At 42.9% G+C, this 15,549-nt stretch overlaps 1 protein-coding gene across 1 annotated transcript in view; it reads left to right on the top strand.

Annotated features, from left to right (window-relative positions):
• LOC121554278 (neurexin-2-like) overlaps positions 1-15,549 on the top strand; it is a 591,334-nt gene that overhangs the window by 265,391 nt on the left and 310,394 nt on the right. Inside the window, exon 4 of the mRNA XM_041867756.2 lies at positions 7,910-7,939. Within this exon, the coding sequence (XP_041723690.2) occupies positions 7,910-7,939 (30 nt within the window). The remainder of the gene's footprint in view (positions 1-7,909; positions 7,940-15,549) is intronic.

The raw sequence follows: 15,549 nt of genomic DNA, 5'->3' as shown, positions 1-15,549 counted from the left end.
TTACTTATATTGTGACTACCGACGCCCATGATGTAATGTACATTTTCTGAAGCATTTTGACAACTCTGCGTCACAATGGTAGGGATTAGCTGAGCTGGGCGTAAGAAGTGCCCATAAAACCAATCCAACTTGTGGGAGGTGCTTCAGGAATGAAATCTCTTCAGAAATCTCTTCAGATTACCTCAACAAATTGACAACCAGAATGCCAAAGGTCTGCAAGGCTGTAATTGCTGCAAATGGAGGATTCTTTGACGAAAGCAAAGTTTGAAGGACACAATTATTATTTCAATAAATAAATCATTATTTCTAACCTTGTCAATGACTACATTTCCTATTCATTTTGCTATATTTCCTATTCAAACTCATTTCATGTATGTTTTCATGGAAAACAAGGACATTTCTAAGTGACCCCAAACTTTTGAACGGTAGTGTATATGCCTGGGATATCAACCATTCAAAATTGGCCTTAGTGGGAGTGACCTTATTGAGTAAAGTATTTGTCATCAGGCTATGTCCTTTGCTAGCAAGAACATTCTCCCTCATCGTCACTAGATAACACAGCCACAAAGTCATAATTATGGCTAAACCCTCTCCATTTACACAATGTATCGTCTTAAAATCCGATTTTAAGCCTGACCTTAACTAATGAAGACCAAGTTTGATGTGTTGGTCCACCAGACCTTCCGCGCATTTGGGCGGAAGTTTCTGGGAACGAGATGAGGTGTAATGTGACTAATATGACTTCACTTTAGAGCGTATGCCATCCTTCAGCACAACATGTCACCCTTTATAAAGCACATGTATATATCATATTCAACATAGTGGGTTATGTCACATTTGACATTGGTGATTGTCACACAGTTATGCCACATTTATGAACCCTTTATGAAGCATGACATACGGTTATAGATGCTTTGTAACACATTTGTGTAGTGCTTATGAAGGCATTATGAAGTTGCAAAGAAAACGCCATATCTCAGACTGGCCAGTAAAAATAAAAGATTAAGATGGGCAGTCTGAGATATGGCTTTTTCTTTGCAACTCTGCCTAGAAGGTCAGCATCCCGGAGTCGCCTCTTCACTGTTGACGTTGAGACTGGTGTTTTGCGGGTACTATTTAATGAAGCTGCCAGTTGAGGACCTGTGAGGCGTCTGTTTCTCAAACTAGACACACTAATGTATTTGTCCTCTTGCTCAGTTGTGCACCAGGGCCTCCCACTCCTCTTTCTATTCTGGTTAGAGCCAGTTTGCGCTGTTCTGTGAAGGGAGTAGTAAACAGCGTTGTATGAGATCTTCAGTTTCTTGGCAATTTCTCGCATGGAATAGCCTTCATTTCTCAGAACAAGAATAGACTGATGAGTTTCAGAAGAAAGTGATTTGTTTCTGGCCATTTTGAGCCAGTAATCGAACCCACAATTGCTGATGCTCCAGATACTCAACTAGTCTCAAGAAGGCCAGTTTTATTGCTTCTTTAATCAGCACAACAGTTTTCAGCTGTGCTAACATAATTGCAAAAGGGTTTTCTAATGATCAATTAGCCTTTTAAAATGATAAACTTGGATTAGCAAACACAACGTGCCATTGGAACACAGGACTGATCGTTGCTGATAATGGGCCCCTGTACGCCTATGTAGATATTCCATTAAAAATCTGCCGTTTCCAGCTACAATAGCCATTTACAACATTAACAATGTCTACACTGTATTTCTGATCAATTTGATGTTATTTTAATGGACAGAAAAATTACTTTTCTTACAAAAACAAGGACATTTCTAAATGACCCCAAACTTTTGAACGGTTGTGTGTGTGTGTGTGTGTGTGTGTGTGTGTGTGTGTGTGTGTGTGTGTGTGTGTGTGTGTGTGTGTGTGTGTGTGTGTGTGTGTGTGTGTGTGTATGTATATATATATATATGGGGATTGGAAATGATGCAGCCAATAACATTGATGGAAGCCACAATCTATCTGCTATAGTAAAGCTGATCTACAGTATGTACCTCACCTACAGTATGTAATCACATACAAATAAATGTTAATCTTTTGATGTTTACTAGAGCGTTGAAGACAAGGCGAGTCATTCCTGGAAACACCTGAACAAAGAAGATTGAAATACATATGAAAGAGACGCATATGGGTTGCCTTTCATCCAGGCATCAGTGGCATGCTAGAAGGGGAGTAATAGAATCAGCGAGGGAGTCTCCTCTAGCTCTCCGTTGTAGCTGTGATCACAGGCTAGCAGCTAGCCTCAGTGGAACAGTCCGATGATCTATGCCAGTCCTGTCACGCATTTCATTTGATGTTGGAGTGTCAGAGTTTAACACGTGTTTCATCCTGTTTGATAGCCTTTTGATATCAGGCACACCCCACTTGAATAATTAATTAAGCTCGCCAAGAGGAGGAGAGCAGCGAGCATCAATCCATCACCATCTCTTGCCTCTGTCAACTTCCGATATTTCTCTCTAACCTCGGCTCTGCTGGCTAGAGCCCTACTACTGTAAAGGGTTTTAAATTCTGCTCGAGTTTCTATAGCTATTACTTGAGCTGTAGAAAGACAGCATGCATTATACATAGGCCTACTGAGATGTATATTCGGACTTCAATGAGACTTATCTCCCGACATCTTTTAAGCAAATGTTTTTACAAATATCTGGAGTGTGTTTTTGTGGCCAGCCACACTAGCATAATTTCATGATCTAATATAGCTAAGAGGATTGTTCTGCGAAAGGAAATGTTCAGAGGCATTATAAAGACATTACATGTTGCAGTGTTTATGATACTGGAAACTATAAGTACACGGTCTTATGTATAATTCCCAAGGATTTTGTGTAAGCCTACATAACCGAGTCAAGAGTATAACATGTTATTACGAAGCACTAACCTATTACTAACATATTAATTGCAAATTGGCAAAATGTCTTGCTTGGTGATTTCTATTTCCCTTCACCACTTTGTCTACCAAAACATATGACATCAAAATCAATCTTTGGAGATAAATTCAGCCAACCAAAGTTCCACACCCAACCAATTAGAGCGATCCTTTCCACACCACCCATTATTCCAGTGGGCTGTGTGTATGTTAGTGTGACATATGCTGTGGGTGTATGTATAGGGAGGTGGCCATATGCTTGGCGGACCTCCTTGGAGGACGGTACTGTTTAACATGCCATCGCAGCTCCACTGGGTTCCCCACAGCCAACGTACCCCTCCATCAGAATTTGACTATTGTTCCCACTGATGGACGAGTGAAGGAGGAGAGGAGGAGAGAAAAGACTGATGATGATGAAGATTGACTCTAATCCTTCTCTGTCCCCTTCGTGTGTCCTTTACCTCCCTCTTCTGTCCCCCTCCACATCTGTTCCCATGTAAGTGATGGGAGGACCCAGTACACTGTGTGTTGTTAGGTAAACATGGTGAGCGATGGACGTCTGACAAGGTCGTTGAAGAACAAACCTGTCGGAGATGATTATACCATTCCTGTATTGGCGAGACTGCTGTACGGTGTCCATTTTAGGACATCCCTACTCCCTGTGACATAACCATACTGTTGACGGCCGTAGGGTAAAATTTAGATGACGTTCATTGTGAATTTCCTGCAATCATCACGAATGCTAATGTATTCTATGAATGTAGCGTTTTGTATCCCTCACAATTTCTGTCCTCGATTAAAAACCTCCATTTTGGTGGGGTTGTTTACAACCCAGGGCCCTTGTTGGAGTGCTGAGTAATTCTGAGGTGCATGCCCAACAGTGGAACTGTTTAGTAGGGATGGCTGGAAGCAGAGTGGGGTAGGAGAGGAGAGGAGAGGAGAGGAGAGGAGAGGAGAGGAGAGGAGAGGAGAGGAGAGGAGAGGAGAGGAGAGGAGAGGAGAGGAGAGGAGAGGAGAGGAGAGGAGAGGAGAGGAGAGGAGAGGAGAGGAGAGGAGCAGACGGCAGCTGCAGCTGGCTGATTGAGAGCTGGATGTGGAGAGAGAGAGAGGGAGAAAAGAGAAAGAAAGAGAAAGAGGGAGGAAGGACGAGAGAGGGGAAGAGAGATTTCACGGTTGCACGTTCCCTCCTAATGACAGAATTATGACCCGTTTCCATCTGTCACTCAATCATCTCCAGCCAATCAACAGCCGTCCCTGGTCGGCTCGGATTGCGTCAGTCATTCCCATCTGCACTCAAAACACAATTAAGTACGTAATCAAATTGTCCGATTTAAAAATAAAAATCTCATGGCAAGTTTGTATTTTCATTATGCTTTCAATGTGTTTAGTGGCAGTAATTCGATTTGCGTATGAAGGGGACTTCCCAATGCAATCGTATGGCTTTTCTATGAGTTGAATTACTGTAGTTATGATCAGGTCTTACTGTCTGTTTCCTCAGAGAGGCCCACAAAGCATTTCACATAGGCTGTTTGGCTGGGAGGTAGAACTGGGCGATATGGACAAAAATCCATATCACGATAAAGTGCCTGAATGCAATAAACATAATACCTTTATAACCTTAATGTGCACCACAGTTTTTTATTTATTATCCTTTTAAACTACTACTACTCGTTTGATGGTTGTAGCCATCAGATCAAATCAAATCAAATTTTATTGGTCACATACACGTGTTTAGCAGATGTTATTGCGGGTGTAGCGAAATGCTTGTGCTTCTAGCTCCGACAGTGCAGTAATATCTAACAAGTAATATCTAACAATTTCACAACACATACCCAATATACACAAATCTAAGTAAGGAATGAATTAAGAATATATACATATATGGACAAGCAATGTCAGAGCGGCATGGACTAAGACACAGTAGAATAGTATAGAATACAGTATATACATATGAGATGAGTAATGCAAGATATGTAAACATTATTAAAGTGGCTAGTGTTCCATTTCTTGACGAGGCCAGTGATTTCTAGTCTATGTCTGTAGTCAGCAGCCTCTAATGTGCTAGTGATGGCTGTTTAACAGTATGATGGCCTTGAGATAGAAGCTGTTTTTCAGTCTCTCGGTCCCAGCTTTGATGCACCTGTACTGACCTCGCCTTCTGGATGATAGCAGGGCTCGGATGGTTGTTGTCCTTGATTATCTTTTTAGCCTTCCTGTGACATCGAGGTGCTGTAGGTGTCCCGGAGGGTGGGTAGTTTGCCCCCGGTAGCTTTCTACCTTCTCCACTGCGGTCCCGTCGATGTGGATAGGGGGGTGCACCCTCTGCTGTTTCCTGAAGTCCACGATCATCTCCTTTGTTTTGTTGACGTTGAGTGAGAGGTTATTTTCCTGGCACCACACTCCCAGAGCCCTCACCTCCTCCCTGTAGGCTCTCTTGGTCATTGTTGGTAATCAAGCCTACTACTGTTGTGTTGTCTGCAAACTTGATGATTGAGTTGGAGGCGTGCATGGCCACGCAGTCATGGGTGAACAGGGAGTACAGGAGGGGGCTGAGCACGCACCCTTGTGGGGCCCCATTGTTGAGGATCAGCGAAGTGGAGGTGTTGTTTCCTACCTTCACCTCCTGGGGGCGGCCCGTCAGGAAGTCCAGAACCCATTTGCACAGGGTGGGGTTCAGACCCAGGGCCTCGAGCTTAATGATGAGCTTGGAGGGTACTATGGTATTGAATGCTGAGCTATAGTCAATGAACAGCATTCTTACATAGGTATTCCTCTTGTCCAGATGGGATAGGGCACTGTGCAGAGTGATGGCGATTCCATCTTCTGTGGATCTATTGGAGCGTTAAGCAAATTGAAGTGGGTCTAGGGTGGCAGGTAAGGTACAGGTGATATGATCCTTGACTAGTCTCTCAAAGCACTTCATGATGACAGAGGTGAGTGCTACGGGGCGATAGTCGTTTAGTTCAGTTACCTTTGCTTTCTTGGGTACAATGGTGGCCATCTTGAAGCATGTGGGGCCGGCAGCCTTGCGAGGATTAACACGTTTAAATGTTTTACTTACGTCGGCCACGCAGAAGGAGAGCCCACAGTCCTAGCGGACCACGTCGGTGGCACTGTGTTATCCTCAAAGCAGGCGAAGAAGGTGTTTAGCTTGTCCGGAAGCAAGACGTCGGTCTCGGCCAAGTGGCTGGTTTTCCTTTTGTAGTCCGTGATTGTCTGTAGACCCTGCCACCTACATCTCGTGTCTGAGCCGTTGAATTGCGACTCCACTTTGTCTCTATACTGACATCAATTGTCTCATTAACAATCACCCATATTATTAATTTATTTCATTTCAAACTCCACATTTCTCTAGTATAGGCTACTTATCGTAATGAACGATATCAGCAAAATGCCTGAGATAAGTGATCGGTATGCTCGGTGTCAATAAGTGTGTATGCTTGGTGTCAATAATTTTTGCTTTATCGTCCCAGCTTGAGGGAGGCATGTGTGAAAGAGAACATGTGCTCTCTTGATATGTTTGGGCCAGATCATGTCTCTTTCTTTCTCAGTTCTCTCTTATGCGCCGCTGTGTCATTTCTCGTTCTAGGGCGAACTCCATCTCTCTCTCTGTCTCTCTCTCTCGCTCTCTGATCTCTCTCTCTGATCTCTCTCTGCTCTATATCTCTCTCTTTCTCCCTCTCTCTGTCTGTGTCATATGGTGAAACATGTTGAAGCCTCTTCATATCCTGCTCGGGATCTGGCTCTGTGTTAGTCTGACACCACCTTTGCCTCTGTCAAGCGAAAACATTTTGTGCACACACACACACACACACACACACACACACACACACACACACACACACACACACACACACACACACACACACACACACACACACACACACAATGTCTCCCTATGTTATTTTTAAGTGTTTCAGCCTCTTGTACCTCTCATTATTGAATTGCAGCTTCCTCTCCCATCACGCCTGTACCTCTCTGTTTTGTGCAAGGAGGAAAACAGGGGGCCAGCTGTGTGGCAAAAGAATTGACTAAAGAATTGCTATTCAACCATTCACAGGTTGCAAATAGTGTGGCTGAAGAGTCTCATCAAGGCTATTTTGTTTGTGTAATGACTTTCTGCTTTACGGTTGTTTCCAGTTGGTCTGGTCTGACTGAAGTGACTTCGTCAGCACTTGGGATGTATTGTTGTGAAGTAATGCCGGATTTCCATAGAGCTATTATTGAGTTCCGGTGTAACAGTTTGGTTGACATAATTTGACCCCAAAACTGTGGAGCCCCTTGAAATGATTGGACTCAAATTTGTTTATCCCCTGATTTCACCAACATTCTATTTGTCGAGGCTATATCAGGGCTGTTGTGAACACAGTGTAGTATCTGTGTTGTAAACATTTACTGTATCTGTGTCAGTATATATAGTCTTCGGCACGGGCTGTTCCTGTGTTTTACTGCTTATCTTTGACCCTTTCTTTTAGAGACCTTGGATCTCTAAGATCAGTACAGATTTATACCATATAGAATTCAGTTCAAGCTTGTTGCTGCCAAACAGTTAATATATGTGTGTTCCATAAGTACTTCAGAGAAAAAAAAAGCATTTGTGTGAGCAATGGCCTTCGGGGGTTGCGCCAAATGAAATGCATTTTTTTTTCTACCCCCCCCCACACCTTCACTCAAGAAGTGTTTGCTTTTTTTTTCGTTATCCTCTCTCTCTCTCTCTCTCTCTCTCTCTCTCTCTCTCTCTCTCTCTCTCTCTCTCTCTCTCTCTCTCTCTCTCTCTCTCTCTCTCTCTCTCTCTCTCTCTCTCTCTCTCTCTCTCTCTCTCTCTCTCTCTCTCTCTCTCTCTCTCTCTCTCTCTCTCTCTCTCTCTCTCTCTCTCTCTCTCTCTCTCTCTCTCTTACCTTTGAGTTGAAACTCTGACATCCGAGTCTGCCCCAGGATGTCTGTCACAAACTGCAGTCCAACGTTGTGACAATGCTTTTTTTCCTCCCGTTGCCTTTTATGACCTTCTTTTTTCCTTTCTTTTCTTTTTTTTGTTCTTTCCTTCAAGGTCTGGCGCACCTGACGTTAAGCAACCAAGGTATGGGTTCATTCCTTTTTTTGGTTCTTTTTAGAGGAAAAAAAAAAAAAACTCTCTGCCCAACCTCCTCCTCTTCCTCACTTCTCCACTTTCCTCACCATCCCTCGTTCCCGACCTCCATTTTCTTTAACCCGTCCTCCTAACCTATCTCCCTATCCCTGGCACCTCCCACCTCTCTCACCCTCCTTCCCCCCTCACTTCTCTCTGTTTTGGTTGTGCTTCCTGCCATGTCCTTCCTTGTGCTCTCTGTGCCTCCACACTGTCCGTCCCACCCTTGTCCTGTCCTTCTGGCTCACCTGGAACCACCTCTGACCTACGACCTCCCAGGCTGCAGGTAACGCTTTTCTGTTCTCCCTTTTGCTTGGGTTTTCAAAAAGTGTCTGCAGAAAAATGTTGGTCAAGTGAAATGTTAACTGTATGTTATCCCTCTTACTAATGCAACACGGTTGTTGTTGAATGACACAGAGTTTCCTATCACCACTCTGCTGTCATTCTCATTGTTTGGCACCCTGATATGTTATGATGAGGTTTTAAGGTTCTTCAGAGAAAGACTGCTAGCTATTTGATTTAGCAATGAAATGTATCCCTGGAAATAATGTTTTGTGAATTATGTATGAAGAAAAAACGATGTCTGAAAAGCCATGAGTTTGAACTGTGCTGCTATGTACATGTAATAGTCTCCAATGAAACTGCTTTAAGGTGCTTCTCTGACGTCACATTTCACCATAGCTTTACTATCAACGAAGACACAAGCAAACACACCTGATCTAAACTCTATCCTTCCATTCCTCCACATCCCTCAGAGTGTTTCTCTCTTCACACAGACAACCTTTATCTGCCTTGTTTATCCACACACTGGGTTGCACTGTGGCCTCCTGACGTCAACCACCCAGGAATGGAGGAAGAGGGAAAGTTCATGGGCGAGAGAGAGAGATATAGCCAGGCAGGGATCATCTGGGGATCGCACTGACCTTTAGCAGAATGGAGAGAACCGTCTCGCTCCTATCGACTCCCATCCCTCTCCCACCTCGACCCTCATCACAGATGCACTGATATCTTGATCCAATGCTCTCCTCCCTCTGACATTTGAGAAGGAGATGAGAGAGGATGCTAGAAATCAAGGAAACACTTCAACCCTGAGCTCTTTAAACACATAAAGGTTCAAACACCTGTGCCAAACGCCTTAAATGTCTCCAACACCTCCCTTTAATGACTCCTTAGCTACCTTAAATGTCTCCAACACCTCTCCTAGACTCCTCTAACTGCCTTGCATGCGCCATTGACAACTTCTGATGGGGCCAGCCGTCACTGGAGAGCCCTGTTGTGAACAAGAGCTCGGAGATCCCCCTCGGTCTGTAGGTCTTAGCCACCCTAATTAAAGCGGAAATAGTGACACCTCATTGTTCCTGTTGCTGGGTGACTCAATGACGGCACGCCGACAGCTCCTCCAGACATCTGCTGTGACCCCACTGAATCAAAATCCTCTCACTTCTATACAGGTTCGTCTTCGCTCTGCCGTGACATTTTCTCCCACATACCGTCATTAAGTAGGCCTATAGAGTGCCAGTCTTTTCCCCCTCCAAAAGCCAGATTTTCCCTCAAAAAGCAGGTTAGCTTGTTTACTCGGTCCGTGTGGCCTCAGCACACAAGGTTTACACTGTGATAATTGGGCACACTTGAGGAATCAAAATGTCAGTATTAAGATTTCCCCCAATCCCCCAATCCTTACCTAACCCTTCATGGCTACAGAGAGAGCAAGGCGTTAGCGGTTCCCGTTCGCTGTTTGCGGCCATGTTTGGAGCATGGCTTTGCATTTGTGTAACCCCTGACCCCGATGAGGAGCAGGAAACGTCTTAACTGTTGATGCTGCTGGTGGGAAAAAAAGGGAGGGGAGTACCGTAACAAAAACTGTACATCTCTGTTCAAAGGAAAGGGAGAGGGAAACAGGCAAAAAGCAACTCAAAAACAAGGTTTAAAAAAAGGCTGAAAAAGGTAGAAGTTTGAACAGTACTGATTTCGATCTAACCAAGCCACAGGCGTTCTATTGAGGTCTAATGATTATTCCAAGTAGGGAAATAATAAAATGTCTCCTACTTTCATCTTTCTTATGCATAACTTATTAGGGAAATAGAAGGGGAGAAAATATTCCATGATACAACAAGGAAAAACTGCTGATCAGACTTTGTTTAATCACACAACCCTTGGTCTCCCCGTCCTTCGTATATTGATTGACTGTAGTTAAAATTAATACAGTGGTTGTCCCCCCGTGAACAAGCCACAGAAACATCTTTAAAGAGCACGATCGATAAGCCTATTTGGCTCAGGAATAAAGTGCCACAGCTTCAGTGACTGACATGGTTTGCAATTGAAGGCTGAGACACTTTTGTCAGCGTCTTCGTTTCGACAATGACTATGTGTGTGTGTGTGTGTGCACCTGTAAACGTGTGTATTTGTCTGCTTGTCCTTCTGTGTCTTGCAACATTTGTTCAGAGCAAATTGAAGAGGCGTGTTGCCGTCACTGCGAGACCTTGGGACTAGAAGGTTCTATCTGACATTTTTGTGAAACATTTGTCACATACAGTATATTTGATCTTTAGATGGTTCTTCATGTCTGTGAAGTTAGATTTTTGAAAAAGTAAATTAAGTGAAACCAATGAAAAACTAGAAAGTTCTATCTGCATAAACCCATTTGTACTTTGCGCTATAAGGTTCTATCTGTAATCCAATCACAAGCCTGAACAAATACAGATGGACCAATCAGAACACGTATTTTCCATCTCGCTCTAAGTATGGTCTAGGCTTGCCAGCAATAATGGCATGCAAGCAAAAAACAACAACACTGTCATAAATCTTAACCTTTTACTGCAGTGGGCTATATCAGGGTCACGCAGAGTGTTTCTTGGTAGTCTTAAACACATCTACTTTGAAACAAAAGTATACACCTCACACACATGGTTATTGGCTTAAAAAAAGACACCTGTACCATGTCAGATATAGAGTTGAAATGTATTCCATTTTGAATTTGCATCCCAATATTACACTTTATATACATCACAGAATACCGCAATATAACAAAACTGTTGGACATAGAAACACCAGATTTTCAGCAACAACAAAAAAAAGTGTATTAATTATGAAATTTGGAAAAATATTAATAACATTCCATCCATAAGGCCACTAGAGGGCACTTTGGTCATTCCACTGCAGGAAACTAGAGTAAATGATGACAGTAATTCGTTGGATGATTATAATATAACACATGTCTTAATGGACACTGAGTATACCAAACATTAGGAACACCATCCTAATATTGAGTTGCACCCCCCACCCTTTGGGTGGTGGACCATTCTTGATACACACAGCAAACTGTTGAGTGTGAAAAACCCAGCAGCGTTGCAGTTCTTGACACAAACCCGTTCAAAGGCACTTAAATATTTTGTCTTGCCCATTCACCCTCTGAATGGCACACACACAATCCATGTCCCAATTGTCTCAAGGCTTAAAAATCATTCTTTAACCAGTCTCCTCCCCTTCATCTACACTGATTGAAGTGGATTTAACAATAAGGGATCATAGCTTTCACATGAATTCACCTGGTCAGTCTATGTCATGCAAAGAGCAGGTGTTCTTAATGTTTTGTATACTCAGTGTATTTGATGTCCTCTTAAATAGTGTTATTCTATAATTTATGTATTCAAATAGCTACAGTTTTCTTTAAAAACTGAATATGTCTAATTCAGAAGTTTCAGATAGAATACCTATATTGACATTTTAGAGCCATAATGTTCTGTCTGTGATTGCACGCCCTAAAAAATGGATTTACAAAAGTCTCAGGATGTTTGCACTTAAGTTATCTTTAAGGTAAATACCTTAATGGGTTATGAAAGACAATTTCACTCAAAACAGTTCAGAGATCTGGGATGTGAAAACTTTGATGCTCAATATCGCAGAACTATGCTTTGCGCCGATATACAGTGCCTTCGGAAAGTATTCAGACCCCTTGACTTTTTCCACATCTTGTTACTTTACAGCCTTATTCTAAAATAGATTAAATAGTTTTTTCCCCTCATCAATCTACACCCAACAGCCCATAATGACAAAGCAAAAACAGGTTTTTAGAAATGTTTGCATAAGTTTACATAAGTATTCAGGCCATTTACTCAGTACTTTGTTGAAGAACCGTTGGCAGCGATTACAGCATTGAGTCTTCTTGGGTATGACGCTACAAGCTTGGCACACCTGTATTTGAGGAGTTTCTCCCATTCTTCTCTGCAGATCCTCTCAAGCTCTGTCAGGTTGGATGGGGAGCGTTGCTGCACAGCTATTTTCAGGTCTCTCCAGAGATGTTAGATCGGGTTCAAGTCCAGGCTCTGGCTGGACCACTCAAGGACATTCATAGACTTTTCCCAAAGCCACTCCTGCGTTGTCTTGGCTGTGTGCTTAGGGTCATTGTCCTGTTGGAAGGTGAACCTTCTCCCCATTCTGAGATCCTGAGCACTCTAGAGCAGGTTTTCATCAAGGATCTCTCTGTACTTTGCTCCGTTCATCTTTCCCTCCATCCTGACTAGTATCCCAGTCCCTGCTGCTGAAAAACATCCCCACAGCATGATGCTGCCACCACCATGCTTCACCGTAGGGATGGTGCCAAGTTTCCTCCAGACGTGACACTTGGCATTCAGGCCAAAGAGTTCAATCTTGGTTTCATCAGACCATGTTTCTCATGGTCTGAGAGTCTTTAGGTGCCTTTTGGCAAACTCCAAGCGGGCTGTCATGTGCATTTTACTGAGGAGTGGCTTCTGTCTCACCACTCTACCATAAAGGCCTGATGTGTGGAGTGCTGCAGAGATGGTTGTCCTTCTGGAAGGTTCTCCCATCTCCACAGAGGAACTCTAGAGCTCTGTCAGAGTGACCATCGGGTTCTTGGTCACCTCCCTGACCAAGGCCCTTCTCCCCTGATTACTCGGTTTGGCCGGGCGGCCAGCTCTAGGAAGAGACTTGGTGGTTCCAAACTTCTTCCATTTAAGAATGATGGCCACTGTGTTCTTTGGGATCTTCAATGCTGCAGACATTTGTTGGTACCCTTTTCCAGATCTGTGCCTCGACACAATCCTGTCTCGGAGCTCTACGGACAATTCCTTTGACCTCATGGCTTGGTTTTTGCTCTGACATGCACTGTCAACTGTGGGACCTTATTTAGACAGGTGTGCGCCTTTGCAAATCATGTCCAATCAATTGAATTTACCACAGGTGGACTCCAATCAAGTTTTAGAAACATCTCAAGGATGATCAATTGAAACAGGATGCACCTGAGCTTATTTTTTTAATTTGCAAAAAAATGTAAAGCCTGTTTTCGCTTTGTCATTATGGGGTATTGTGTGTAGATAGCTGAGCATTTTTATTTATTTAATACATTTTAGAATAAGGTCACGACCGACTGTGCTGGTTGGTTGATCAGAGTGCAGGTGCTTTTCACCACCAGCCCCGAACATCACAGTCTGCAGAGCCAAGAGAGCAAAAATAAATTCCTCACTCCTTCACAAAACCTGTCCTTCCTAGAGATGAAGGGCAAAGCCCATGCCTCGACAGGCTGATCTCTATCCAGCAAGGTGACTCGAGATCGAAGGCGATATTCGACGTTTGTCCGGATCCACAGGATGACAGGAAATGCTTTCAAAACTGGCCACAGTGAGTGATATTACCATCAAGTAGGCTTACTAGGGCGTTGTGGATGGTGATGGCAGATGGGCGTAAGCCTCTAGCTCTGGCTCCAAGGGTTGGGTGTTCAATACCAGCACTAGGCGCTCGTTTTTTTTCTTCGTTTTTTTCTAACACTATCCCAAACCTTAACCCTTACCTTAATCATTTGGAATTAATGCTTAAACTTAACCGTCAAAATGTGACTTTTATCCCTCCCCTTGACAAACGTTGAATACTGAAGTCAAACTGTGAGATCTTGTTGCTCTATCTCCCTGTCCCCCAGGCCAGTCACTGCTCCGCCACCATACTGAGACACACACTCCCCATGCAGTCACACTGTGGCACAGGCCTCCAATACTGACACTAAACCTTGCCCCAACAATAATACATATTAAACCTGATCTAATTATAGTGGTGTTACAGTACACATTATATCATACAGTATTTGGTTCCATAGCGTCATGGCGAATTTAGTGTTCCACATTACATAAGAAAAACAAATGTAGGCCTAGTTGATTCAATGCCAAGACTCCAAATAATGTGAAATAGGCCTTTATATCTAATCTAACCACTGTTCATATATTATGAAATGTTCTTCATAGTTCAAAGTTTGCAAGTATTCTGTCAAAATAGCCAGAAAATGTGTGTTCAATGGTATGTGAATTGAGGTATATATTATTTGTTTCTAAAACAAATATGCTTTTTTATTTCAATAAAATATGCTAATCTTGAACTATGTTCATTACATTAAAATGAGGCTAATGGCCTTTTTCATGTGTGGAAATTATAATACCAGATCCCCAGTTCTGATTATAAAGCCTGACGGTTCAATTTCGGACCAAATTATATACCAAAATTCTTTGGTTCCTAACCCATTCATTCACTATGGACTCATTTGAACTCTGAAGCGCTCATATGTAATTCTGAGCCTGAGGGATTCCTTACTTTAACAAACCAATTAATGGCTACTTCATAAATAAAAGCAAGGGCCTAATGAAACAATGTAGAACCCTAATAAGCTCAAATTACCAATTTTCCCAGCTCTTTAGCTTTTGATTGCAGGCGACTTCAAACAGCGGTTGTTGAACCCAGTACGTGATCAGAGCTTTTCTCTTATTCCCTAGAGCAGGTGTATTCAACTCCTACCCTATGAGGTCCGGAGCATGTTGGTTTTCTGTTCTTCATGATAATTAAAGTGTCCCAGTCCATGATTTAGCGGGAAATAATTTTTAAAAAAGCAGTGGAACTGGCTTCAAGGTCCAGAGTTGAATATGAGGGCCCTAGAAGATGAACACGTACTGGGAGTCAGATTAACCAATCCCTGAGATAGGATCTAGATTATATGATCTCCTTGGTGATACTTGGAGATAATTTAGGAAAGAGCAAATCAAATGTTATTTGTCATATGCTTCGTAAACAACAGGTGTAGATGCCTTGTGGTCGGATGCCAAGCAGTTTTGCCATACCAAGCGGTGATGCAGCCAGTCATGGGCGGACTGGGATAAACATTCAGCCCTAGCATTTTAGCCACACCAGCCAATAACACAACACATCGCAGCGCACGCACTACACTGTCTCTGCGTCTTCTCTGTAGTCACTGTTTCTCTGTCTCTGTCTGTCTGTGCTTCTCCTTGTTCTCCTGTGTTGACTTTTCTGGAGCCTTTGCCTAACTTGCTTGCTCTCTTTCCTCAACTTGATGATGGGTCTGAGCATCATCATTATCTGGTTCACTGTCTGTGCTAGGCCTAGCGTCATCCTAGTTGTGAATGAATTATGAACGAATTCGCTGTTTTTAAGTGTGTCTACATGTAGACATACTTAGGATTATTATGTTATATGTGTACCCTAGTGTTAATTACTATTACATATTAAGGAACTGGCAGTACATCTATGTGTTTCTCTCTCTGTTTTCT

Source organism: Coregonus clupeaformis, chromosome 39, assembly GCF_020615455.1.
Source record: "Coregonus clupeaformis isolate EN_2021a chromosome 39, ASM2061545v1, whole genome shotgun sequence".
NCBI lineage: Eukaryota > Metazoa > Chordata > Actinopteri > Salmoniformes > Salmonidae > Coregonus > Coregonus clupeaformis.
This window is presented reverse-complemented; position numbering and strand designations above follow the sequence as displayed.